This window comes from Phyllobates terribilis, unplaced genomic scaffold, assembly GCF_046119375.1.
Source record: "Phyllobates terribilis strain yellow unplaced genomic scaffold, ASM4611937v1 Scaffold_25__1_contigs__length_18738178, whole genome shotgun sequence".
Taxonomy (NCBI): domain Eukaryota; kingdom Metazoa; phylum Chordata; class Amphibia; order Anura; family Dendrobatidae; genus Phyllobates; species Phyllobates terribilis.
The window spans coordinates 1,864,507-1,891,114 of record NW_027362785.1 but is presented as its reverse complement, the minus strand read 5'-3'; the positions used below and the strand labels follow the sequence as shown (position 1 = coordinate 1,891,114).

General features: G+C 51.0%; 2 protein-coding genes across 2 annotated transcripts in view; one reads left to right on the top strand and one right to left on the bottom strand.

Annotated features, from left to right (window-relative positions):
- The first annotated feature begins 3,432 nt into the window (after positions 1–3,432).
- LOC141176319 (E3 ubiquitin/ISG15 ligase TRIM25-like) lies at positions 3,433–6,733 on the top strand. The gene has a single exon (XM_073660249.1). It carries the CDS (start codon positions 3,472–3,474, stop codon positions 5,089–5,091), a length of 1,620 nt encoding a protein of 539 aa, XP_073516350.1. The 5' UTR covers positions 3,433–3,471; the 3' UTR covers positions 5,092–6,733.
- Positions 6,734–7,317: 584 nt separating this feature from the next.
- Positions 7,318–26,608, bottom strand: part of ELAC2 (elaC ribonuclease Z 2) — a 55,986-nt gene continuing 36,695 nt past the window's right edge. Inside the window, exons 5-24 of the mRNA XM_073660248.1 lie at positions 17,138–17,195; positions 16,996–17,067; positions 16,730–16,822; positions 16,596–16,654; positions 16,455–16,513; positions 16,228–16,300; positions 16,026–16,138; positions 15,851–15,949; positions 15,592–15,733; positions 15,441–15,520; positions 15,221–15,342; positions 15,036–15,132; positions 14,281–14,419; positions 14,170–14,208; positions 13,933–14,042; positions 13,695–13,794; positions 9,095–9,215; positions 8,921–8,999; positions 8,634–8,778; positions 7,318–7,883 (exon numbers count right to left, since the gene is read on the bottom strand). Of these exons, the coding sequence (XP_073516349.1) occupies positions 7,677–7,883; positions 8,634–8,778; positions 8,921–8,999; positions 9,095–9,215; positions 13,695–13,794; positions 13,933–14,042; positions 14,170–14,208; positions 14,281–14,419; positions 15,036–15,132; positions 15,221–15,342; positions 15,441–15,520; positions 15,592–15,733; positions 15,851–15,949; positions 16,026–16,138; positions 16,228–16,300; positions 16,455–16,513; positions 16,596–16,654; positions 16,730–16,822; positions 16,996–17,067; positions 17,138–17,195 (2,007 nt within the window). The 3' untranslated portion in view covers positions 7,318–7,676. The remainder of the gene's footprint in view (positions 7,884–8,633; positions 8,779–8,920; positions 9,000–9,094; positions 9,216–13,694; positions 13,795–13,932; positions 14,043–14,169; positions 14,209–14,280; positions 14,420–15,035; positions 15,133–15,220; positions 15,343–15,440; positions 15,521–15,591; positions 15,734–15,850; positions 15,950–16,025; positions 16,139–16,227; positions 16,301–16,454; positions 16,514–16,595; positions 16,655–16,729; positions 16,823–16,995; positions 17,068–17,137; positions 17,196–26,608) is intronic.

Here is a 26,608-nt window from a genome sequence, read left to right as displayed (position 1 = left end):
AGAGAAGAATCTGGGTGTAATAATCTGTGGCCATCATATGTTCTAGGTGGAGTAAAACTAGGAGAGTCACTCGTAGAGAAGAATCTGGGTGTAATAATCTGTGGACATCATATGTTGTAGGTGGAGTAAAGCTAGGAGAGTCACTCGTAGAGAAGAATCTGGGTGTAATAATCTGTGGACATCATATGTTCTAGGTGGAGTAAAACTAGGAGAGTCACTTGTAGAGAAGAATCTGGGTGTAATAATCTATGGACATCATATGTTCTAGGTGGAGTAAAACTAGGAGAGTCACTCGTAGAGAAGAATCTGGGTGTAATAATCTGTGGCCATCATATGTTCTAGGTGGAGTAAAACTAGGAGAGTCACTCGTAGAGAAGAATCTGGGTGTAATAATCTGTGGACATCATATGTTCTAGGTGGAGTAAAACTAGGAGGATCACTTGTAGAGAAGAATCTGGGTGTAATCTGTGGACATCATATGTTCTAGGTGGAGTACAACTAGGAGAGTCACTCGTAGAGAAGAATCTGGGTGTAATAATCTGTGGACATCATATGTTCTAGGTGGAGTAAAACTAGGAGGATCACTCGTAGAGAAGAATCTGGGTGTAATAATCTGTGGACATCATATGTTCTAGGTGGAGTAAAACTAGGAGGATCACTTGTAGAGAAGAATCTCGGTGTAATAATCTGTGGACATCATATGTTCTAGGTGGAGTAAAACTAGGAGAGTCACTCGTAGAAAAGAATCTGGGTGTAATAATCTGTGGACATCATATGTGCTAGGTGGAGTAAAACTAGGAGGATCACTTGTAGAGAAGAATCTGGGTGTAATAATCTATGGACATCATATGTTCTAGGTGGAGTAAAACTAGGAGAGTCACTCGTAGAGAAGAATCTGGGTGTAATAATCTGTGGACATCATATGTTCTAGGTGGAGTAAAACTAGGAGAGTCACTCGTAGAGAAGAATCTGGGTGTAAATCTGTGGACATCATATGTTCTAGGTGGAGTAAAACTAGGAGAGTCACTCGTAGAGAAGAATCTGGGTGTATTAATCTGTGGACATCATATGTTCTAGGTGGAGTACAACTAGGAGAGTCACTCGTGGAGAAGAATCTGGGTGTAATAATCTGTGGACATCTTATGTTCTAGGTGGAGTACAACTAGGAGGATCACTTGTAGAGAAGAATCCGGGTGTAATAATCTGTGGACATCATATGTTCTAGGTGGAATACAACTAGGAGAGTCACTCGTAGAAAAGAATCTGGGTGTAATAATCTGTGGACATCATATGTTCTAGGTGGAGTAAAACTAGGAGAGTCACTCGTAGAGAAGAATCTGGGTGTAAGAATCTGTGGACATCATATGTTCTAGGTGGAGTAAAACTAGGAGGATCACTTGTAGAGAAGAATCTGGGTGTAATAATCTGTGGACATCATATGTTCTAGGTGGAGTAAAACTAGGAGAGTCACTCGTAGAGAAGAATCTGGGTGTAATAATCTATGGACATCATATGTTCTAGGTGGAGTAAAACTAGGAGAGTCACTCGTAGAGAAGAATCTGGGTGTAATAATCTGTGGACATCATATGTTCTAGGTGGACTAAAACTAGGAGAGTCACTCGTAGAGAAGAATCTGGGTGTAAATCTGTGGACATCATATGTTCTAGGTGGAGTAAAACTAGGAGAGTCACTCGTAGAGAAGAATCTGGGTGTAAATCTGTGGACATCATATGTTCTAGGTGGAGTAAAACTAGGAGGATCACTTGTAGAGAAGAATCTGGGTGTAATAATCTGTGGACATCATATGTTCTAGGTGGAGTAAAACTAGGAGAGTCACTCGTAGAGAAGAATCTGGGTGTAATAATCTATGGACATCATATGTTCTAGGTGGAGTAAAACTAGGAGAGTCACTCGTAGAGAAGAATCTGGGTGTAATAATCTGTGGACATCATATGTTCTAGGTGGACTAAAACTAGGAGAGTCACTCGTAGAGAAGAATCTGGGTGTAAATCTGTGGACATCATATGTTCTAGGTGGAGTAAAACTAGGAGAGTCACTCGTAGAGAAGAATCTGGGTGTATTAATCTGTGGACATCATATGTTCTAGGTGGAGTAAAACTAGGAGAGTCACTCGTAGAGAAGAATCTGGGTGTAATAATCTGTGGACATCATATGTTCTAGGTGGAATACAACTAGGAGAGTCACTCGTAGAGAAGAATCTGGGTGTAATAATCTGTGGACATCATATGTTCTAGGTGGAGTAAAACTAGGAGGATCACTTGTAGAGAAGAATCTGGGTGTAATAATCTGTGGACATCATATGTTCTAGGTGGAGTACAACTAGGAGAGTCACTCGTAGAGAAGAATCTGGGTGTAATAATCTGTGGACATCATATGTTCTAGGTGGAGTAAAACTAGGAGGATCACTTGTAGAGAAGAATCTGGGTGTAATAATCTGTGGACATCATATGTTCTAGGTGGAGTAAAACTAGGAGAGTCACTCGTAGAGAAGAATCTGGGTGTAAATCTGTGGACATCATATGTTCTAGGTGGAGTAAAACTAGGAGAGTCACTCGTAGAGAAGAATCTGGGTGTAATAATCTATGGACATCATATGTTCTAGGTGGAGTAAAACTAGGAGAGTCACTCGTAGAGAAGAATCTGGGTGTAATAATCTGTGGACATCATATGTTGTAGGTGGACTAAAACTAGGAGAGTCACTCGTAGAGAAGAATCTGGGTGTAAATCTGTGGACATCATATGTTCTAGGTGGAGTAAAACTAGGAGAGTCACTCGTAGAGAAGAATCTGGGTGTATTAATCTGTGGACATCATATGTTCTAGGTGGAGTAAAACTAGGAGAGTCACTCGTAGAGAAGAATCTGGATGTAATAATCTGTGGACATCATATGTTCTAGGTGGAATACAACTAGGAGAGTCACTCGTAGAGAAGAATCTGGGTGTAATAATCTGTGGACATCATATGTTCTAGGTGGAGTAAAACTAGGAGGATCACTTGTAGAGAAGAATCTGGGTGTAATCTGTGGACATCATATGTTCTAGGTGGAGTAAAACTAGGAGAGTCACTCGTAGAGAAGAATCTGGGTGTAAGAATCTGTGGACATCATATGTTCTAGGTGGAGTAAAACTAGGAGAGTCACTCGTAGAGAAGAATCTGGGTGTAATAATCTATGGACATCATATGTTCTAGGTGGAGTAAAACTAGGAGAGTCACTTGTAGAGAAGAATCTGGGTTCTGAAGCCTTCAAATCACTCCCCTTTTGCCCCATTCAAAATAAAACAATAATAATAAAAAAAAAATACATGCCTGGTATCGCCGCAAGAATTAATCTGATCGCTAACAGAATCCCTGGGCTTTTCACTCAAAAAAAAAAAAGAAGTACTATCCCTTTAAAATGGTAAAAGTTACCAGCGAGTTAACAGGAAGTTCACTTATTTCCTGTTGTTCACTATGGCGTCTGTAGATCTGAGGGACGAGCTGAGCTGCTCCATCTGCCTTTGCATCTATACAGATCCCGTCACCCTGAGCTGCGGGCACAACTTCTGCCGGGGGTGCATTGATCGTGTGCTGAGTATACAGGATCAGGATGGAGGATACAGCTGTCCTGACTGCAGAGCGAGGTTCGTGGGACGTCCTTCCTTGCAAAGGAATGTAACTCTGTGCGCCATAGCAGAGAGATTCCAGTCGGCTCAGCCAGAAGGGAGTAATGAAGTCTTCTGTACTTATTGCATTCACGTTCCAGTACCGGCCGTAAAGTCCTGTCTTCATTGTGAAGCGTCTCTGTGTTCGGACCATCTCAAAGTCCACAGCAGGTCCCCAGAACACGTCTTATCTGAACCCAGCACTGCACCAAAGACCAGAAAATGTGCCGTCCACAAGAAGATCCTGGAATATTACTGCTCCGAGGACTCTACACTTATCTGTGCGTCCTGCAGACTGGACGGGGAACATGGAGGACACAACGTGGAACCACTGGATAAAGCCTCCGAAAAGAAAAGGAGCCAACTGTTCCAGCTTCTCCAAAACTTGGAATTGAAGCGATCAGAGATGGAGAAAAGGTTCCAGATTCTGGAGAAACGCAGAAAAAGCGTCCACGAGAAAGCGGTTGACTTAACGAAGGAAATAAAAGCCATGTTCGAAGATATCAAGAGACACCTGGAAGAACTAGAGAAGAAAGTCTTGATGGAGGTCTCCAGGCAGGAAAAGCAAGCGACGCTGTCCGTCTCCGATCTGATCCGACAGATGGAAGTAAAGAAGGACGAGATATCCAAGGAGATACGTCGCACTGAGGCTCTGTGTCACACGACCGACCCGGTGACTGTCCTACAAGAACAGGTGTCACGTCAGGGAGACCTCGAGAAGGGACCAATGGTGGGACCAACGAGAGATGACCAAAGCCATGAGGTCGTTGGTCTGTGCATGGATCCGGTCTCCAACGGATTACTCGCTCTGTCTGACATCGTAAGAAATGTGACCAAGGGCATTTACCTCCCAGATCCTGAGGGTATCACCCTGAACGTAAACACATCCGGTGACCACATAACTATATCGGATAACCTCAAAGAGGCCACTTACTCAGAGAGGAAAAACCGCCTCCCGAAAACTTCCGAAAGATTCGAGTGCAATCAGATCTTGAGCGGAGAGGCTTTTTCGTCAGGGGTGCATTACTGGGACGTGGAGGGTAGCGGATCGGGGATGTGGAGAGTCGGAGTGTGTTATCCCAGTATAGACCGAGCTGGACAAAAATCAATCATCGGCAGTAACGACCGCTCCTGGGCTTTGGAATATTTTATTAGCGAATATTCGGCAATACACAACGACGAAGAAGTCCGTGTATCTGAAGACCTATCGTGCCATCGCCTCAGGGTATGTCTGGACTACGACGCCGGTCAATTGTCCTTTTACGAGCTTGGTTACCCAGTTAAACACCTCCACACCTTCTCTGCCATCTTTACCGAGCCCCTCCATGCTGCATTCTGGGTCGGATGGGATACAGTCAATACTGACAGTTGGGTGAAGATTGAGGACTGTGAGCTGATGGACGTGGATACCCCCTCCTCCCATATGTAATCCATGGGCTGTAGCCTGAAGGTGACTTCTATTACCTCCAAAATGGACAACCCCCTCTACATTTCTTAAATTTAGTTGAAATTCCCCTAGGAGGGTTGGGGCGATTGCTATCAATACAAAATGTACACAAACTGTGCCTCCTTCTGGCAGAAAATTGAAGAAATTCCTCAGGTATATTGGAAAACATTCCAAATCGATGATGCCCCTTTATAATCTTCTGCACCAGTCTGTGACCCCTTAAATATGAATCACTACAGTAGAGCTGGTGACCAGACTGGATTACTTTAAAGAAATAATCCCCCATTAATCAAGCAGTTTTCTAGCGTAAAACCACTTGCTATGTTTGAAATTATTACCTATTTAGTGTATATTGGGTGAAACAGACCCCATTACGGTGCCCCTACACTCTAAAAAAAAAACAAAAACTTTGGACTCTTTAAATATGAATCACTACAGTAGAGATGGTGACCAGACTGGATTACTTTAAAGAAATAATCCCCCATTAATCAAGCAGTTTTCTAGTGTAATACCGCTTGCTATGTTGCAAATTATTACTTATTTAGGGTATATTGGGTGAAACAGACCCCATTACGGTGCCCCTAAACTCTGAAAAAAAAACAAAAAAAAAACTTTGGACTCCTTAAATATGAAACACTACAGTAGAGCTGGTGACCAGACTGGATTACTTTAAAGAAATAATCCCCCATTAATCAAGCAGTTTTCTAGTGTAAAACCGCTTGCTATGTTTGAAATTATTACCTATTTAGTGTATATTGGGTGAAACAGACCCCATTACGGTGCCCCTACACTCTAAAAAAAAAAACAAAAAACTTTGGACTCTTTAAATATGAAACACTACAGTAGAGATTGTGACCTTTTTGGATTACTTTAAAGAAGTTGTCTGGGCTAAATCGATAAGTCTGCAGTCACTTTGTGTGACTACAGACTTCTGAATTCGCCGGTTTCTGACCCAGGACAGGAGGGTATGTTTGCGTTATACATAGGCAGGGAAGTTGGCCATACATGGAAGTTGGCCACGTTACTAGATGGGGCGCGGCCTTGCTCCATACAAGTGCATGAAGTGAGGCCAAGCCCACTGGCTGAGAATATTTAAAACGCATATATATCCTCCGGTCCCGGGTCAGAAACCTGCGAATCCACCCAGCACACAATGCATGCGCTGGGAGAGAGAGGGAATTCACAAGTCTGCAGTCACAGAGTGATCGGACAACCCCTTTAAAGATATGATATCCCCATTAATCAAGCAGTTTTCTGGTGTAAAACCACTTGGTATGTTGCTAATCATTTAGAGTATATTGGGTGAAACAGACCCCCATTACGGTGCCCCTGCACGCTGAAAAAAAAAATCTAGGCGCAGTGGCTGAAAAGGTGACATTGACTTTTCTGAGCATACCTTGTTCAAAGATTATGTCACTTGCCATCCGCCTACAAAGCATTATGGGAGAAAAAGAGGAAACTTAGGAAAGTTGTTTGAGCCAATTATAACAAACTTATAAATCAGAAATTGAGCTTACAACGGGCTTCTGACATTGCTCTGCTCAGTGTCTCTGCAAGCACAGGGTGATTAATCAGTCTTATAGCAACCTATAAATGGATTTTCATTACATTGATTAAAAATCGATCTTTCCAGCCGCACGAGTATTTTTTATGATGCAGAAGGACAAGGACAAGGATGCTGCAAATCTGCCCAAGTTGTGGAGAGTCTGTGGTTAAATTCGACCAAAAAAGGAGCTTACAGGGTCTTCCAGGTCCTTGCGGTGTAGATGCATTTAGGCTCCCAAGCTCTGCTACATCAGCGCTCACTGAGGGTCTCTATGGTACACTCACCATGCCTTCTGAGGAAAGAATTATGGAAGTTGTAGTTTGTCAAGTGGTGTTGCCTCAGACTACACAGGTTTGTTTGTAGTCTGTAACCATAGAAACACACAAGGTTGCATCTGAGCTGCGCACAACAAACAATAGAGATCAAGCTGCTTATAACATTCAGTATGCAGCTCCAGTGCAGACCTATGGCTGCACACTGTAAAAACCGGTATAGTCTGTACTCCGGAAACAGAAGTCGGTACCGCTTCAGCTGGTGGGAGACTACAACTCCCAGCATGCCCTAACAGCATGGCTATTGGGGGGGGGGGGGGGATTTCTGGGAGTTGTAGTTTCACAATAGGCGACGTTTGCTTTACACATAGGGCTGCGTACACAAAACGATAACGAGATCAAGTTTTTTTTTTTTATTCTAGACGGTTGCATAAGTTTACATACCCTGCCGAGCAGCCATAACGCTCCAGATGATGTTTCCGGGCGGCCGCTTCGCTGAACTCGAATTAAACGCATCATCCTAAAATAAATAGTTCCCTTTAAGGCCACCTATACTCGGACCTTCAGAAACGGGGACCGATCTGGTGTCCCATCTCTATGGTGTGCGGTTCTGAGGATCCCCATCTTGAGTCTGCGGAGGCGGAAAAAAAAACCTAAAAGATGTGGCGTTTCCGTCAGATTGGGGCGAACCTCTCCCCCTTTGCAGACCCCTCAGTTCTGAGATCTCCGGCTCCGCCACCTTAGGACGCTCAGTTGGCTTTTAACCTTTTGGCGTCGGCCATGTTGGCAGGGTCGTCCAGGTCCCGTTTGGCGCCGCTCGGTGCCGCGGCTTCCGGTTCCTGCAGTCGCTGCTCCCTCTTCTGCTTCCGCTCCTCCATTTCTTCCAGATCTTCGGCGAACAAGGCCCGGAGCGGCGCCATCAGCTGGGGGAGGATCCTCAGGTCGCGCAGGCGAATCTGAAAAGGGTGATTAAAAGATATCATTGCGATGAGACGTTCCAGGTTCGTCCCATTACGGCAATATGTATCAATATAAAAAAAAAAAAAAAAAAAAAAAAGAATCCGATCGTTAAACGGCGTAACGAGTAAAAAAAGATTCTAAAACGCCAGAATTACGTTTTTTTGGTCGTCGTAACATTGCAATAAAATGCAATAACGGGCGATCAAAACATCGGATCTACCCCCAAAATGGTATCAATAAAAAAAAAGTCAGCTCCAAGGGCAAAAAATAAGCCCCAGATCCTGAAAAATGGAGACGCTACGGGGTCTTGGAAAATGGCGCCATTTTTATTTTTTAAGCAAACTTTGGTTTTGCATCGTCCCGGCCGTGGGCAGCAGTGAATATTCCAGCAGCTGATCTCAGCGTGTGAGGACGCACGGCAGTGACATCACGTGCTGCTCACACGCTGAGATCAGCTGCTGGCATCAGTACAGGACGCAGCGCTGGAGTAGAGGGGAGCACAAGCCTTTATTATTTTTATGTGTGCTGTGTGAGGGGGGCCATATACACCAGAATCCCACAATGCAAAAAAATCCCACAATGCAATGCTCCCCAGTAAAGGTCTATCCAGGTCCACAGTTGGCAGAATTGTGAATGCAGCTCTGGGTGCGACTAACATGATCTATACAGGCCCTAGACAGAAGACGATACATATATGTTTATATTAGAAAAAATGAAAGCACAAAAGGAGATGAGAAGCGACTGACCCTCATGTGATCGAAGGAGACCCCGACCTTGGCGCTGAAGCCGTCGCTCATCAGGGGCAGCTTGGCGTAGCGTTGACTGAAGTGGTTTAGCATCATGAAGTCGGCGTTCATGTTCATCCCGACAGCGATGGCCTGCGAGGTGGTGCTGTAAGGGGGGAGACGGGTGTCACTAGGGCACAGCCGGGCCGTCACTAGGGCACAGCCGGGCAGTCACTAGGGCACAGCCGGGCCGTCACTAGGGCGGTACTATAGCAGATCCGGGCAGGCGTCTCCCCGCTCCGCTGTACCTGTGCGCCTTGTCGATGGCGTCCTGCTCCAGCCCGTCCTCCAGCGTGGCCTCGTGGATCACCAGACTCGCGTCCTTCCCTGATGACAAGAGCCACGTTAGGGAATCGCTATGTAGGCGACTGCCGCGCAGATCACAGCCCCACGCACACCGCCCCCCAGCACCGCCATCTTACCCATCCTGATGAGCGCGTCACACGGCATCGTGTCCCCCGAAAACACCAACTTCCAGCCGGACTGATGGACGAGCGCGCAGCCGAAGGCGTTCTTACAGTGCCGGACAAAGCAGGTCTGAAACTGAGGAAGGCACGCGATCACTCTCCAGTCACACCCAGAGCTGCACTCACAGCTCCCCTCATCCTCCAGTCACACCCAGAGCTGCACTCACAGCTCCCCTCATCCTCCAGTCACACCCAGAGCTGCACTCACAGCTCCTCCTATCCTCCAGTCACACCCAGAGCTGCACTCACAGCTCCTCCTATCCTCCAGCCACACCCAGAGCTGCGCTCACAGCTCCTCCTATCCTCCGGTCACACCCAGAGCTGCGCTCACAGCTCCTCCTATCCTCCAGTCACACCCAGAGCTGCGCTCACAGCTCCCCTCATCCTCCAGTCACACCCAGAGCTGCGCTCACAGCTCCCCTCATCCCCCAGTCACACCCAGAGCAGCACTCACAGCTCCCCTCATCCCCCAGTCGCACCCAAAGCTGCGCTCACAGCTCCTCTCATCCTCCAGTCACACCCAGAGCTGCGCTCACAGCTCCTCTCATCCTCCAGTCACACCCAGAGCTGCGCTCACAGCTCCCCTCATCCCCCAGTCACACCCAGAGCAGCACTCACAGCTCCCCTCATCCCCCAGTCGCACCCAAAGCTGCGCTCACAGCTCCTCTCATCCTCCAGTCACACCCAGAGCTGCGCTCACAGCTCCTCTCATCCTCCAGTCACACCCAGAGCTGGGCTCACAGCTCCTCTCATCCTCCAGTCACACCCAGAGCTGGGCTCACAGCTCCCCTCATCCTCCAGTCACACCCAGAGCTGCGCTCACAGCTCCCCTCATCCCCCAGTCACACCCAGAGCAGCACTCACAGCTCCCCTCATCCCCCAGTCGCACCCAAAGCTGCGCTCACAGCTCCTCTCATCCTCCAGTCACACCCAGAGCTGCGCTCACAGCTCCTCTCATCCTCCAGTCACATCCAGAGCTGCGCTCACAGCTCCTCTCATCCTCCGGTCACACCCAGAGCTGCGCTCACAGCTCTTATCCTCCGGTCACACCCAGAGCTGCGCTCACAGCTCTTCTTATCCTCCAGTCACACCTAGAGCTGCGCTCACAGCTCATTATCCTCCAGTCACACCCAGAGCTGCACTCACAGCTCCCCTCATCCTCCAGTCACACCCAGAGCTGCGCTCACAGCTCCTCTCATCCTCCAGTCACACCCAGAGCTGCGCTCACAGCTCCCCTCATCCTCCAGTCACACCCAGAGCTGCGCTCACAGCTCCTTATCCTCCAGTCACACCCAGAGCTGCGCTCACAGCTCCCCTCATCCTCCAGTCACACCCAGAGCTGCGCTCACAGCTCTTCTTGTCCTCCAGTCACACCCAGAGCTGCACTCACAGCTCCTCCTATCACACCCAGAGCTGGGCTCACAGCTCCCCTCATCCTCCAGTCACACCCAGAGCTGCACTCACAGCTCCTCCTATCCTCCAGTCACACACAGAGCTGCGCTCACAGCTCCTCTCATCCTCCAGTCACACCCAGAGCAGCACTCACAGCTCCCCTCATCCCCCAGTCGCACCCAAAGCTGCGCTCACAGCTCCTCTCATCCTCCAGTCACACCCAGAGCTGCGCTCACAGCTCCTCTCATCCTCCAGTCACACCCAGAGCTGGGCTCACAGCTCCTCTCATCCTCCAGTCACACCCAGAGCTGGGCTCACAGCTCCTCCTATCCTCCAGTCACACCCAGAGCTGCGCTCACAGCTCCTCCTATCCTCCAGTCACACCCAGAGCTGCGCTCACAGCTCCCCTCATCCTCCAGTCACACCCAGAGCTGCGCTCACAGCTCCCCTCATCCCCCAGTCACACCCAGAGCTGCGCTCACAGCTCCTCTCATCCTCCAGTCACACCCAGAGCTGCGATCACAGCTCCTCTCATCCTCCGGTCACACCCAGAGCTGCGCTCACAGCTCTTATCCTCCGGTCACACCCAGAGCTGCGCTCACAGCTCATCTTATCCTCCAGTCACACCTAGAGCTGCGCTCACAGCTCATTATCCTCCAGTCACACCCAGAGCTGCGCTCACAGCTCCCCTCATCCTCCAGTCACACCCAGAGCTGCGCTCACAGCTCCTCTCATCCTCCAGTCACACCCAGAGCTGCACTCACAGCTCCCCTCATCCTCCAGTCACACCCAGAGCTGCGCTCACAGCTCCTCTCATCCTCCAGTCACACCCAGAGCTGCGCTCATAGCTCCTCTCATCCTCCGGTCACACCCAGAGCTGCGCTCACAGCTCCCCTCATCCTCCAGTCACACCCAGAGTTGCGCTCACAGCTCCTTATCCTCCAGTCACACCCAGAGCTGGGCTCACAGCTCCCCTCATCCTCCAGTCACACCCAGAGCTGCGCTCACAGCTCCCCTCATCCTCCAGTCACACCCAGAGCTGCGCTCACAGCTCCCCTCATCCTCCAGTCACACCCAGAGCTGCGCTCACAGCTCCCCTCATCCTCCAGTCACACCCAGAGCTGCGCTCACAGCTCACCTCATTCTCCAGTCACACCCAGAGCTGCGCTCACAGCTCCTCTCATCCTCCAGTCACACCCAGAGCTGCGCTCACAGCTCTTCTTATCCTCCAGTCACACCCAGAGCTGGGCTCACAGCTCCTCTCATCCTCCAGTCACACCCAGAGCTGCGCTCACAGCTCATTATCCTCCAGTCACACCCAGAGCTGCACTCACAGCTCCCCTCATCCTCCAGTCACACCCAGAGCTGCGCTCACAGCTCCTCTCATCCTCCAGTCACACCCAGAGCTGCGCTCACAGCTCCCCTCATCCTCCAGTCACACCCAGAGCTGCGCTCACAGCTCCTTATCCTCCAGTCACACCCAGAGCTGCGCTCACAGCTCCCCTCATCCTCCAGTCACACCCAGAGCTGCGCTCACAGCTCTTCTTGTCCTCCAGTCACACCCAGAGCTGCACTCACAGCTCCTCCTATCACACCCAGAGCTGGGCTCACAGCTCCCCTCATCCTCCAGTCACACCCAGAGCTGCACTCACAGCTCCTCCTATCCTCCAGTCACACACAGAGCTGCGCTCACAGCTCCTCTCATCCTCCAGTCACACCCAGAGCAGCACTCACAGCTCCCCTCATCCCCCAGTCGCACCCAAAGCTGCGCTCACAGCTCCTCTCATCCTCCAGTCACACCCAGAGCTGCGCTCACAGCTCCTCTCATCCTCCAGTCACACCCAGAGCTGGGCTCACAGCTCCTCCTATCCTCCAGTCACACCCAGAGCTGCGCTCACAGCTCCTCCTATCCTCCAGTCACACCCAGAGCTGCGCTCACAGCTCCCCTCATCCTCCAGTCACACCCAGAGCTGCGCTCACAGCTCCCCTCATCCCCCAGTCACACCCAGAGCTGCGCTCACAGCTCCTCTCATCCTCCAGTCACACCCAGAGCTGCGATCACAGCTCCTCTCATCCTCCGGTCACACCCAGAGCTGCGCTCACAGCTCTTATCCTCCGGTCACACCCAGAGCTGCGCTCACAGCTCATCTTATCCTCCAGTCACACCTAGAGCTGCGCTCACAGCTCATTATCCTCCAGTCACACCCAGAGCTGCGCTCACAGCTCCCCTCATCCTCCAGTCACACCCAGAGCTGCGCTCACAGCTCCTCTCATCCTCCAGTCACACCCAGAGCTGCACTCACAGCTCCCCTCATCCTCCAGTCACACCCAGAGCTGCGCTCACAGCTCCTCTCATCCTCCAGTCACACCCAGAGCTGCGCTCATAGCTCCTCTCATCCTCCGGTCACACCCAGAGCTGCGCTCACAGCTCCCCTCATCCTCCAGTCACACCCAGAGTTGCGCTCACAGCTCCTTATCCTCCAGTCACACCCAGAGCTGGGCTCACAGCTCCCCTCATCCTCCAGTCACACCCAGAGCTGCGCTCACAGCTCCCCTCATCCTCCAGTCACACCCAGAGCTGCGCTCACAGCTCCCCTCATCCTCCAGTCACACCCAGAGCTGCGCTCACAGCTCCCCTCATCCTCCAGTCACACCCAGAGCTGCGCTCACAGCTCACCTCATTCTCCAGTCACACCCAGAGCTGCGCTCACAGCTCCTCTCATCCTCCAGTCACACCCAGAGCTGCGCTCACAGCTCTTCTTATCCTCCAGTCACACCCAGAGCTGGGCTCACAGCTCCTCTCATCCTCCAGTCACACCCAGAGCTGCGCTCACAGCTCCTTATCCTCCAGTCACACCCAGAGCTGTGCTCACAGCTCTTATCCTCCAGTCACACCCAGAGCTGCGCTCACAGCTCCTCATCCTCCAATCACACCCAGAGCTGCGCTCACAGCTCTTATCCTCCGGTCACACCCAGAGCTGCGCTCACAGCTCCTTATCCTCCAGTCACACCCAGAGCTGTGCTCACAGCTCCTCTTATCCTCCGGTCACACCCAGTTCTTCTCTGCTCCCATAATGCATTGCACCCCGGCAGATAGCATTGTACAGTGACTGAGCGCAGCTCTGGAGGTGACGGGCGTTCTATGCAGGGGGCGGCCACCCACCTTTTCCAGCTGGTACGTCTTCAGCAGAGCAGCGATCCGGCCTCGAGTCTTGGGACAATCCACCTCTGAGGTTTCCATCAAACTCCACGATGGGACAAAGCTGCGGAGGAACCAAACAGTAAGAGCCCACAGAGCCGTGCTGCCTGCAGCGCCCCCGGAGGGGAAGAGAGGTATTACACAAAGTCCTGTGATTGGCTGCAGAGGTCGCTACAGCCAGAACAGGCGCTGCCGGCCTCACCTGATATTGTGGAGGACCTCCTGGCAGCTGTCGTTGTATTGGTTTAACCAGGTCATCAGGACGGTGGGTCCTATCACCAGGATGGGGCTGAACGGCTTCCCGAGAGACGCCTGCAGCCGAACGCAACGCATCAGTAAAATCGTACAATATTCCAGGACAACCCAGGATTAAAAAAAAAAGAAACAGCGCCATGGTCTCTGCTGGCTGCAAGTGGTACTGCAGCTGAAGGGAACTTACCAGCGCCCGCTCTCGTTCCAGCACCAAACGGAGGAGACCCTATAGGAGATACAGCAGCGGTTACTACCTCCATAGTGCCACCATCCAGGGGGTGGTCGGCGACGCTCTTACCGTGTGGTGGTCGGCGTGAATGTGGGATATGAACACGGCGGAGAGGCGGCTCAGGACGTCGTCCACACCGTCCCCGTAGTGTCGGTGCAGCTGCCCGAACGTCCCTTCTCCACAGTCCAGGAGCATCAGGGCGGAGGGGCTGTGAGGAAAGTGGGGTTAGTATAGTAGGCCGGAGGAGGGAGGCGGCGCCAGAGGACCACCGCTCTCGCCTGACGCGCGCCAGAGGGTCACCGCTCTCGCCTGACGCGCGCCAGAGGGTCACCGCTCTCGCCTGACGAAAAGGGGATCACCGCTCTCGCCTGACGCGCGCCAGAGGATCACCGCTCTCGCCTGACGCGCGCCAGAGGATCACCGCTCTCGCCTGACAAAAAGGGGATCACCGCTCTCGCCTGACGCGCGCCAGAGGATCACCGCTCTCGCCTGACGCGCGCCAGAGGATCACCGCTCTCGCCTGACGAAAAGGGGATCACCTCTCTCGCCTGACACGCGCCAGAGGATCACCGCTCTCGCCTGACACGCGCCAGAGGATCACCGCTCTCGCCTGACACGCGCCAGAGGATCACCGCTCTCGCCTGACGCGCGCCAGAGGATCACCGCTCTCGCCTGACGTGCGCCAGAGGATCACCGCTCTCGCCTGACGCGCGCCAGAGGATCACCGTTCTCGCCTGACGAAAAGGGGATCACCGCTCTCGCCTGACACGCGCCAGAGGATCACCGCTCTCGCCTGACGCGTGCCAGAGGATCACCGCTCTCACCTGACGTGAACCAGGGTGCTGCTGACGTTACGCGTCTTCATGGGGACCGCGGAGCCCGTCCCTAGAAACACGACCTCCGGATGCTGCGTGTCGCCCTCTGCGGGACAGAGAGAGAGCTCACTGACACTTCCTTCCCCTTACCACCAGGGGGCGCATAGGATCCCCCATCTGACACCGTTACTCACCGTCCGCCGGCGTCTCCTCCGCCTCCAGGAGCCTCTTGCACTCCTCCAGCGCTCTCCCGAAGCCGGGCAGCTCCATCGCCTCCTTCACAAACTCACAGGTTTCATTCTGAGCCACCTGATCCCTTTAAAAGAGGCGGAGCAGAGAAACATGCAGCTGATTGGCTGACACTACAGAGACCCGCCCCCGAGGAGCCACGGTTTTAGCCATTCGTCTGCTCACCGCTGCCACCCCACTTGTGGTCTCAGCTGGTATTTCAGGAGACACTCGGCCCTCACCCCGGGCGGCGCGGACGCTTCATCCTTCACAGAAACAGGAAAAACTATTAATAAGCATCAAGAAGAAAGCGGAGAGGAGGAAAGCGGTGACTCACGGAGGGGAGCCGGATCTCCGGGAGCTGCGGGAAAATCTCCGGGTGGATCAGGTGCAGCTGGCTCTGGACCTTGTAGCTGCTCAGGTTGTGTACGGTGCAGGCGTGCTCATTCAGGAGAAGGTGCTCCGTGCCGGGGCCGAACCTGGGGGCCAAGCGATGACACCACTATGTGCATGCTCTGTACAGCCACAAACAGGAGTCGTTTCCTGGACTCTGCTGCCCTCCGGTGGTGAAGCAGCGGTATGACAGCAGCGCTCACCTTTCCATCCACTGCCGGTATGTGCCGTGGTGCAGAACGTGTTCGGGGGTCATGTGTATCACCAGGGCGGCTGCCGTCTCCGCTTTCCCCTCCTGATACCTGGAAGAAGCCAAAAAAGACTAAGTTGGCACGCTCCTCCTCCCCGCCGCCGCGGTCACGCGACCGCCCGCCGTACCGCTTCCACGCCGCGTTCTCAGTGACCGGAGCAATGAAGTCTTCGCTCGGACACTCCACCACGATAAAGGTCGGGCCGGGGATGTCGGGGTCCAGGACGTCGGCAGGGGAGACCTGGTGGGTGGAGACGACCAATCAGGAAACAGAAGACGGGGGACCCACGGCGGGGACCCATGGCGCGGCCCCGATCTGTGAGCCGTTACCTCTTTGCCGCCGTAGGTGACGCTTCTGCCGGCCTTCAGCTGCGTGATGAGCGGCCCGATCTCCCGCGTCCCCCTGCGGTGGAGGACACAGCGGTGAGCACAGCGAGGACCCCCCTCCCACCAGGACTACACTGCAACTTCCCATCATCAGGCCCCCGCACAAGCAGGGGATGCTGGGAGATTTCAGCTCTGCAGAATTGCGAGTTCTGCTCTGGAGGGACACGTACACTGGGAGCCCCAGCTCCTTGGCTTTCAGCACCAGGAAGTGCCCCTTTCTGTCGTGGAGCTGTAAAGAGATGAGGGATATGTCAGCGATCTATTGCTCCCTGTTATCAGCCATCTCACACCAAAGCCCCCTGGGTTCTCACCTTGCAGATGTAGGAGATCACACAGGGCGGGGGTCTACACGAGGGTCTGGTCCTGATACCTAGAAGACATGACCATCAGCCGTGCGCCCCGCAGCACCTCCCCCGAGCCTCAGGGCTCCAATCTCCCATCATACCTGGCGATGTTCTCCCTGGTCTCGGTTCTGACCGACTCCCATCATCCTCGGGTTTCGGAGACCTCGGGGGGCTCTCCAACGTTTTCTCACCAACTTCAATATAAAAAAAAAATAAAAAAAATGCATTTCCCCTTCTGTCCATTAGGGGTCAGTAAAGCAACCTCACTGCAGAGCGCAGGAGCAGCTCACTTTACAGCTGCTGCAAAGCCCGTTCCATGTGAGAATGACGTCGGCGGCCATGACACGCGGAGGCGCTCAGGACTTACTGAGGACGGTGGGCACCTGGGTGACAGCCATGGTCTCGTCGCTGTACAGGGGGTCGGTGTACGGTCGCACGTCTGCGGAGGAGGACAGTGATTAGTGACGCACCCCCCGACACCCCGTCACCTCCACCCTGCGTGCTCTTACCCACGGCCAGGCCGTCCATGGGGCCGCAGTACGTCTTAATGGCTTGAAGGAATTTTTTCTGTGAAAAAAAAAAAAAGGTGTGAAAATGTCCACCATGCTTTACACTGCAGCCCTGCTCTATATTAGAGGCTCAGCTTTCCATCCTGAGTGGACATGCTTTACACTGCAGCCCTGCTCTATACTAGAGGCTCAGCTTTCCATTCTGAGTGGCCATGCTTTACACTGCAGCCCTGCTCTATATTAGAGGCTCAGCTTTCCATCCTGAGTGGCCATGCTTTACACTGCAGCCCTGCTCTATATTGGAGGCTCAGCTTTCCATTCTGAGTGGTCATGCTTTACACTGCAGCCCTGCTCTATATTAGAGGCTCAGCTTTCCATTCTGAGTGGCCATGCTTTACACTGCAGCCCTGCTCTATATTAGAGGCTCAGCTTTCCATTCTGAGTGGCCATGCTTTACACTGCAGCCCTGCTCTATATTGGAGGCTCAGCTTTCCATTCTGAGTGGTCATGCTTTACACTGCAGCCCTGCTCTATATTAGAGGCTCAGCTTTCCATCCTGAGTCACCATGCTTTACACTGCAGCCCTGCTCTATATTGGAGGCTCAGCTTTCCATTCTGAGTGGCCATGCTTTACACTGCAGCCCTGCTCTATATTAGAGGCTCAGCTTTCCATTCTGAGTCACCATGCTTTACACTGCAGCCCTGCTCTATATTAGAGGCTCAGCTTTCCATTCTGAGTGGCCATGCTTTACACTGCAGCTCTGCTCTATATTGGAGGCTCAGCTTTCCATCCTGAGTGGACATGCTTTACACTGCAGCCCTGCTCTATATTGGAGGCTCAGCTTTCCATCCTGAGTGGCCATGCTTTACACTGCAGCCCTGCTCTATATTGGAGGCTCAGCTTTCCATCCTGAGTGGCCATGCTTTACACTGCAGCCCTGCTCTATATTGGAGGTGTAGCTTTCCATTCTGAGTGGCCATGCTTTACACTGCAGCTCTGCTCTATATTAGAGGCTCAGCTTTCCATCCTGAGTGGACATGCTTTACACTGCAGCCCTGCTCTATATTAGAGGCTCAGCTTTCCATCCTGAGTGGACATGCTTTACACTGCAGCTCTGCTCTATATTAGAGGCTCAGCTTTCCATCCTGAGTGGTCATGCTTTACACTGCAGCTCTGCTCTATATTAGAGGCTCAGCTTTCCATTCTGAGGGGACATGCTTTACACTGCAGCCCTGCTCTATATTAGAAGCTCAGCTTTCCATTCTCAGTAGCCATGCTTTACACTGCAGCTCTGCTCTATATTAGAAGCTCAGCTTTCCATTCTCAGTAGCCATGCTTTACACTGCAGCTCTGCTCTATATTAGAAGCTCAGCTTTCCATTCTGAGTGGCCATGCTTTACACTGCAGCTCTGCTCTATATTAGAGGCTCAGCTTTCCATTCTGAGTGGCCATGCTTTACACTGCAGCTCTGCTCTATATTAGAGGCTCAGCTTTCCATTCTGAGTGGCCATGCTTTACACTGCAGCTCTGCTCTATATTAGAGGCTCAGCTTTCCATTCTGAGGGGACATGCTTTACACTGCAGCCCTGCTCTATATTAGAAGCTCAGCTTTCCATTCCGAGTGGCCATGCTTTACACTGCAGCTCTGCTCTATATTAGAGGCTCAGCTTTCCATTCCGAGTGGCCATGCTTTACACTGCAGCTCTGCTCTATATTGGAGGCTCAGCTTTCCATTCCAAGTGGCCATGCTTTACACTGCAGCTCTGCTCTATATTGGAGGCTCAGCTTCTAATTCTGAGTGGCCATGCTTTACACTGCAGCCCTGCTCTATATTGGAGGCTCAGCTTTCCATTCCAAGTGGCCATGCTTTACACTGCAGCTCTGCTCTATATTGGAGGCTCAGCTTCCAATTCTGAGTGGCCATGCTTTACACTGCAGCCCTGCTCTATATTAGAGGCTCAGCTTTCCATTCTGAGTGACCATGCTTTACACTGCAGCCCTGCTCTATATTAGAAGCTCAGCTTTCCATTCTGAGTGGCCATGCTTTACACTGCAGCCCTACTCTATACTAGAGGCTCAGCTTTCCATTCTGAGTGACCATGCTTTACACTGCAGCCCTGCTCTATATTAGAAGCTCAGCTTTCCATTCTGAGTGGCCATGCTTTACACTGCAGCCCTGCTCTATACTAGAGGCTCAGCTTTCCATTCTGAGTGGCCATGCTTTACACTGCAGCCCTGCTCTATATTGGAGGCTCAGCTTTCCATTCTGTGTGGCCATGCTTTACACTGCAGCCCTGCTCTATATTAGAAGCTCAGCTTTCCATTCTGAGTGGCCATGCTTTACACTGCAGCCCTGCTCTATATTAGAGGCTCAGCTTTCCATTCTGAGTAGCCATGCTTTACACTGCAGCCCTGCTCTATATTGGAGGCTTAGCTTTCCATTCTGAGTAGCCATGCTTTACACTGCAGCCCTGCTCTATATTAGAGGCTCAGTTTTCCATTCTGAGTGGCCATGCTTTACACTGCAGCCCTGCTCTATATTGGAGGCTCAGCTTTCCATTCTGAGTGGCCATGCTTTACACTGCAGCCCTGCTCTATATTAGAGGCTCAGCTTTCCATTCTGAGTAGCCATGCTTTACACTGCAGCCCTGCTCTATATTGGAGGCTTAGCTTTCCATTCTGAGTGGCCATGCTTTACACTGCAGCCCTGCTCTATATTAGAGGCTCAGTTTTCCATTCTGAGTGGCCATGCTTTACACTGCAGCCCTGCTCTATATTGGAGGCTCAGCTTTCCATTCTGAGTGGCCATGCTTTACACTGCAGCCCTGCTCTATATTGGAGGTTCAGTTTTCCATTCTGAGTGGCCATGCTTTACACTGCAGCTCTGCTCTATATTGGAGGTGTAGCTTTCCATTCTGAGTGGCCATGCTTTACACTGCAGCTCTGCTCTATATTGGAGGCTCAGCTTTCCATTCTGAGTGGCCATGCTTTACACTGCAGCTCTGCTCTATATTAGAGGCTCAGCTTTCCATCCTGAGTGGCCATGCTTTACACTGCAGCCCTGCTCCAATACAGGTTTAGCTTTCCATTCTGAGTGGCCATGCTTTACACTGCAGTCCTGCTCTATATTAGAGGCTCAGCTTTCCATCCTGAGTGGACATGCTTTACACTGCAGCCCTGCTCTATATTGGAGGCTCAGCTTTCCATTCTGAGTGGCCATGCTTTACACTGCAGCCCTGCTCTATATTAGAGGCTCAGCTTTCCATCCTGAGTGGACATGCTTTACACTGCAGCTCTGCTCTATATTAGAGGCTCAGCTTTCCATCCTGAGTGGTCATGCTTTACACTGCAGCTCTGCTCTATATTGGAGGCTCAGCTTTCCATTCTGAGGGGACATGCTTTACACTGCAGCCCTGCTCTATATTAGAAGCTCAGCTTTCCATTCTGAGGGGACATGCTTTACACTGCAGCCCTGCTCTATATTAGAGGCTCAGCTTTCCATCCTGAGTGGACATGCTTTACACTGCAGCTCTGCTCTATATTAGAGGCTCAGCTTTCCATCCTGAGTGGTCATGCTTTACACTGCAGCTCTGCTCTATATTGGAGGTTTAGCTTTCCATTCTGAGGGGACATGCTTTACACTGCAGCCCTGCTCTATATTAGAGGCTCAGCTTTCCATTCCGAGTGGCCATGCTTTACACTGCAGCTCTGCTCTATATTGGAGGCTCAGCTTTCCATTCCAAGTGGCCATGCTTTACACTGCAGCTCTGCTCTATATTGGAGGCTCAGCTTCCAATTCTGAGTGGCCATGCTTTACACTGCAGCCCTGCTCTATATTGGAGGCTCAGCTTTCCATTCTGAGTGGCCATGCTTTACACTGCAGCTCTGCTCTATATTAGAGGCTCAGCTTTCCATTCTGAGTGGCCATGCTTTACACTGCAGCTCTGCTCTATATTAGAGGCTCAGCTTTCCATTCTGAGTGGCCATGCTTTACACTGCAGCTCTGCTCTATATTAGAGGCTCAGCTTTCCATTCTGAGGGGACATGCTTTACACTGCAGCCCTGCTCTATATTAGAAGCTCAGCTTTCCATTCCGAGTGGCCATGCTTTACACTGCAGCTCTGCTCTATATTGGAGGTGTAGCTTTCCATTCTGAGTGGCCATGCTTTACACTGCAGCTCTGCTCTATATTAGAGGCTCAGCTTTTCATCCTGAGTGGACATGCTTTACACTGCAGCCCTGCTCTATATTAGAGGCTCAGCTTTCCATCCCGAGTGGACATGCTTTACACTGCAGCTCTGCTCTATATTAGAGGCTCAGCTTTCCATCCTGAGTGGTCATGCTTTACACTGCAGCCCTGCTCTATATTAGAAGCTCAGCTTTCCATTCTCAGTAGCCATGCTTTACACTGCAGCTCTGCTCTATATTAGAAGCTCAGCTTTCCATTCTCAGTAGCCATGCTTTACACTGCAGCTCTGCTCTATATTAGAAGCTCAGCTTTCCATTCTGAGTGGCCATGCTTTACACTGCAGCTCTGCTCTATATTAGAGGCTCAGCTTTCCATTCTGAGTGGCCATGCTTTACACTGCAGCTCTGCTCTATATTAGAGGCTCAGCTTTCCATTCTGAGTGGCCATGCTTTACACTGCAGCTCTGCTCTATATTAGAGGCTCAGCTTTCCATTCTGAGGGGACATGCTTTACACTGCAGCCCTGCTCTATATTAGAAGCTCAGCTTTCCATTCCGAGTGGCCATGCTTTACACTGCAGCTCTGCTCTATATTAGAGGCTCAGCTTTCCATTCCGAGTGGCCATGCTTTACACTGCAGCTCTGCTCTATATTGGAGGCTCAGCTTTCCATTCCAAGTGGCCATGCGTTACACTGCAGCTCTGCTCTATATTGGAGGCTCAGCTTCCAATTCTGAGTGGCCATGCTTTACACTGCAGCCCTGCTCTATATTGGAGGCTCAGCTTTCCATTCCAAGTGGCCATGCTTTACACTGCAGCTCTGCTCTATATTGGAGGCTCAGCTTCCAATTCTGAGTGGCCATGCTTTACACTGCAGCCCTGCTCTATATTAGAGGCTCAGCTTTCCATTCTGAGTGACCATGCTTTACACTGCAGCCCTGCTCTATATTAGAAGCTCAGCTTTCCATTCTGAGTGGCCATGCTTTACACTGCAGCCCTGCTCTATACTAGAGGCTCAGCTTTCCATTCTGAGTGACCATGCTTTACACTGCAGCCCTGCTCTATATTAGAAGCTCAGCTTTCCATTCTGAGTGGCCATGCTTTACACTGCAGCCCTGCTCTATATTAGAGGCTCAGCTTTCCATTCTGAGTGACCATGCTTTACACTGCAGCCCTGCTCTATATTAGAAGCTCAGCTTTCCATTCTGAGTGGCCATGCTTTACACTGCAGCCCTGCTCTATACTAGAGGCTCAGCTTTCCATTCTGAGTGGCCATGCTTTACACTGCAGCCCTGCTCTATATTGGAGGCTCAGCTTTCCATTCTGTGTGGCCATGCTTTACACTGCAGCCCTGCTCTATATTAGAAGCTCAGCTTTCCATTCTGAGTGGCCATGCTTTACACTGCAGCCCTGCTCTATATTAGAGGCTCAGCTTTCCATTCTGAGTAGCCATGCTTTACACTGCAGCCCTGCTCTATATTGGAGGCTTAGCTTTCCATTCTGAGTAGCCATGCTTTACACTGCAGCCCTGCTCTATATTAGAGGCTCAGTTTTCCATTCTGAGTGGCCATGCTTTACACTGCAGCCCTGCTCTATATTGGAGGCTCAGCTTTCCATTCTGAGTGGCCATGCTTTACACTGCAGCCCTGCTCTATATTAGAGGCTCAGCTTTCCATTCTGAGTAGCCATGCTTTACACTGCAGCCCTGCTCTATATTGGAGGCTTAGCTTTCCATTCTGAGTGGCCATGCTTTACACTGCAGCCCTGCTCTATATTAGAGGCTCAGTTTTCCATTCTGAGTGGCCATGCTTTACACTGCAGCCCTGCTCTATATTGGAGGCTCAGCTTTCCATTCTGAGTGGCCATGCTTTACACTGCAGCCCTGCTCTATATTGGAGGTTCAGTTTTCCATTCTGAGTGGCCATGCTTTACACTGCAGCTCTGCTCTATATTGGAGGTGTAGCTTTCCATTCTGAGTGGCCATGCTTTACACTGCAGCTCTGCTCTATATTGGAGGCTCAGCTTTCCATTCTGAGTGGCCATGCTTTACACTGCAGCTCTGCTCTATATTAGAGGCTCAGCTTTCCATCCTGAGTCACCATGCTTTACACTGCAGCCCTGCTCTATATTGGAGGCTCAGTTTTCCATTCTGAGTGGACATGCTTTACACTGCAGCCCTGCTCTATATTAGAGGCTCAGCTTTCCATCCTGAGTGGCCATGCTTTACACTGCAGCCCTGCTCCAATACAGGTTTAGCTTTCCATTCTGAGTGGCCATGCTTTACACTGCAGTCCTGCTCTATATTAGAGGCTCAGCTTTCCATCCTGAGTGGACATGCTTTACACTGCAGCCCTGCTCTATATTGGAGGCTCAGCTTTCCATTCTGAGTGGCCATGCTTTACACTGCAGCCCTGCTCTATATTAGAGGCTCAGCTTTCCATCCTGAGTCACCATGCTTTACACTGCAGCCCTGCTCTATATTGGAGGCTCAGCTTTCCATTCTGAGTGGCCATGCTTTACACTGCAGCCCTGCTCTATATTAGAGGCTCAGCTTTCCATCCTGAGTGGACATGCTTTACACTGCAGCTCTGCTCTATATTAGAGGCTCAGCTTTCCATCCTGAGTGGTCATGCTTTACACTGCAGCTCTGCTCTATATTAGAGGCTCAGCTTTCCATTCTGAGGGGACATGCTTTACACTGCAGCCCTGCTCTATATTAGAAGCTCAGCTTTCCATTCTGAGTGGCCAGGCTTTACACTGCAGCCCTGCTCTATATTAGAGGCTCAGCTTTCCATTCCGAGTGGCCATGCTTTACACTGCAGCTCTGCTCTATATTGGAGGCTCAGCTTTCCATTCCAAGTGGCCATGCTTTACACTGCAGCTCTGCTCTATATTGGAGGCTCAGCTTCCAATTCTGAGTGGCCATGCTTTACACTGCAGCCCTGCTCTATATTGGAGGCTCAGCTTTCCATTCCAAGTGGCCATGCTTTACACTGCAGCTCTGCTCTATATTAGAGGCTCAGCTTCCAATTCTGAGTGGCCATGCTTTACACTGCAGCTCTGCTCTATATTAGAGGCTCAGCTTTCCATTCTGAGTGGCCATGCTTTACACTGCAGCCCTGCTCTATATTAGAGGCTCAGCATTCCATTCTGAGTGGCCATGCTTTACACTGCAGCCCTGCTCCATAATAGAGGCTCAGCTTTCCATTCTGAGTGGCCATGCTTTACACTGCAGCCCTGCTCTATATTAGAAGCTCAGCTTTCCATTCTGAGTGGCCATGCTTTACACTGCAGCCCTGCTCTATATTAGAGGCTCAGCTTTCCATTCTGAGTGACCATGCTTTACACTGCAGCCCTGCTCTATATTAGAAGCTCAGCTTTCCATTCTGAGTGGCCATGCTTTACACTGCAGCCCTGCTCTATATTAGAAGCTCAGCTTTCCATCCTGAGTGGCCATGCTTTACACTGCAGCCCTGCTCCAATACAGGTTTAGCTTTCCATTCTGAGTGGCCATGCTTTACACTGCAGCTCTGCTCTATATTGGAGGCTCAGCTTTCCATCCTGAGTGGCCATGCTTTACACTGCAGCTCTGCTCTATATTGGAGGCTCCGCTTTCCATTCTGAGTGGCCATGCTTTACACTGCAGCCCTGCTCTATATTAGAGGCTCAGCTTTCCATTCTGAGTGGCCATGCTTTACACTGCAGCCCTGCTCTATATTGGAGGCTCAGCTTTCCATTCTGTTTGGCCATGCTTTACACTGCAGCCCTGCTCTATATTAGAAGCTCAGCTTTCCATTCTGAGTGGCCATGCTTTACACTGCAGCCCTGCTCTATATTAGAGGCTCAGCTTTCCATTCTGAGTAGCCATGCTTTACACTGCAGCCCTGCTCTATATTGGAGGCTCAGCTTTCCATTCTGAGTAGCCATGCTTTACACTGCAGCCCTGCTCTATATTGGAGGCTCAGCTTTCCATTCTGAGTGGACATGCTTTACACTGCAGTCCTGCTCTATATTGGATGTTCAGTTTTCCATTCTGAGTAGCCATGCTTTACACTGCAGCCCTGCTCTATATTGGAGGTTCAGTTTTCCATTCTGAGTGGCCATGCTTTACACTGCAGCTCTGCTCTATATTGGAGGTGTAGCTTTCCATTCTGAGTGGCCATGCTTTACACTGCAGCTCTGCTCTATATTGGAGGCTCAGCTTTCCATTCTGAGTGGCCATGCTTTACACTGCAGCTCTGCTCTATATTAGAGGCTCAGCTTTCCATCCTGAGTGGCCATGCTTTACACTGCAGGCCTTCTCCAATACAGGTTTAGCTTTCCATTCTGAGTGGCCATGCTTTACACTGCAGCCCTGCTCTATATTAGAGGCTCAGCTTTCCATCCTGAGTGGCCATGCTTTACACTGCAGCTCTGCTCTATATTAGAGGCTCAGCTTTCCATTCTGAGTGGCCATGCTTTACACTGCAGCCCTGCTCTATATTGGAGGTTTAGCTTTCCATTCTGAGTGGTCATGCTTTACACTGCAGCCCAGCTCTATATTGGAGGCTCAGCTTTCCATTCTGAGTGGCCATGCTTTACACTGCAGCCCTGCTCTGTATTGGAGGTTTAGCTTTGCAGTCTGACTGGTCATGCTTTACACTGCAGCCCTGCTCTATATTGGAGGCTCAGCTTTCCATTCTGAGTGGCCATGCTTTACACTGCAGCTCTGCTCTATATTGGAGGCTCAGCTTTCCATCCTGAGTGGCCATGCTTTACACTGCAGCCCTGCTCTATATTAGAGGCTCAGCTTTCCATTCTGAGTGGCCATGCTTTACACTGCAGCCCTGCTCTATATTAGAGGCTCAGCTTTCCATTCTGAGTGGCCATGTTTTACACTGCAGCCCTGCTCTATATTAGAGGCTCAGCTTTCCATCCTGAGTGGCCATGCTTTACACTGCAGCCCCGCTCTATATTGGAGGTTTAGCTTTCCATTCTGAGTGGCCATGCTTTACACTGCAGCTCTGCTCTATATTAGAAGCTCAGCTTTCCATTCTGAGGGGACATGCTTTACACTGCAGCTCTGCTCTTTATTGGAGGCTCAGCTTTCCATTCTGAGTGGTCATGCTTTACACTGCAGCACTGCTCTATATTGGAGGTTTAGCTTTCCATTCTGAGTGGCCATGCTTTACACTGCAGCTCTGCTCTATATTGGAGGCTCAGCTTTCCATTCTGAGCCGCCATGCTTTACACTGCAGCTCTGCTCTATATTAGAGGTTGTTTTCCATTCTGAGTGGCCATGCTT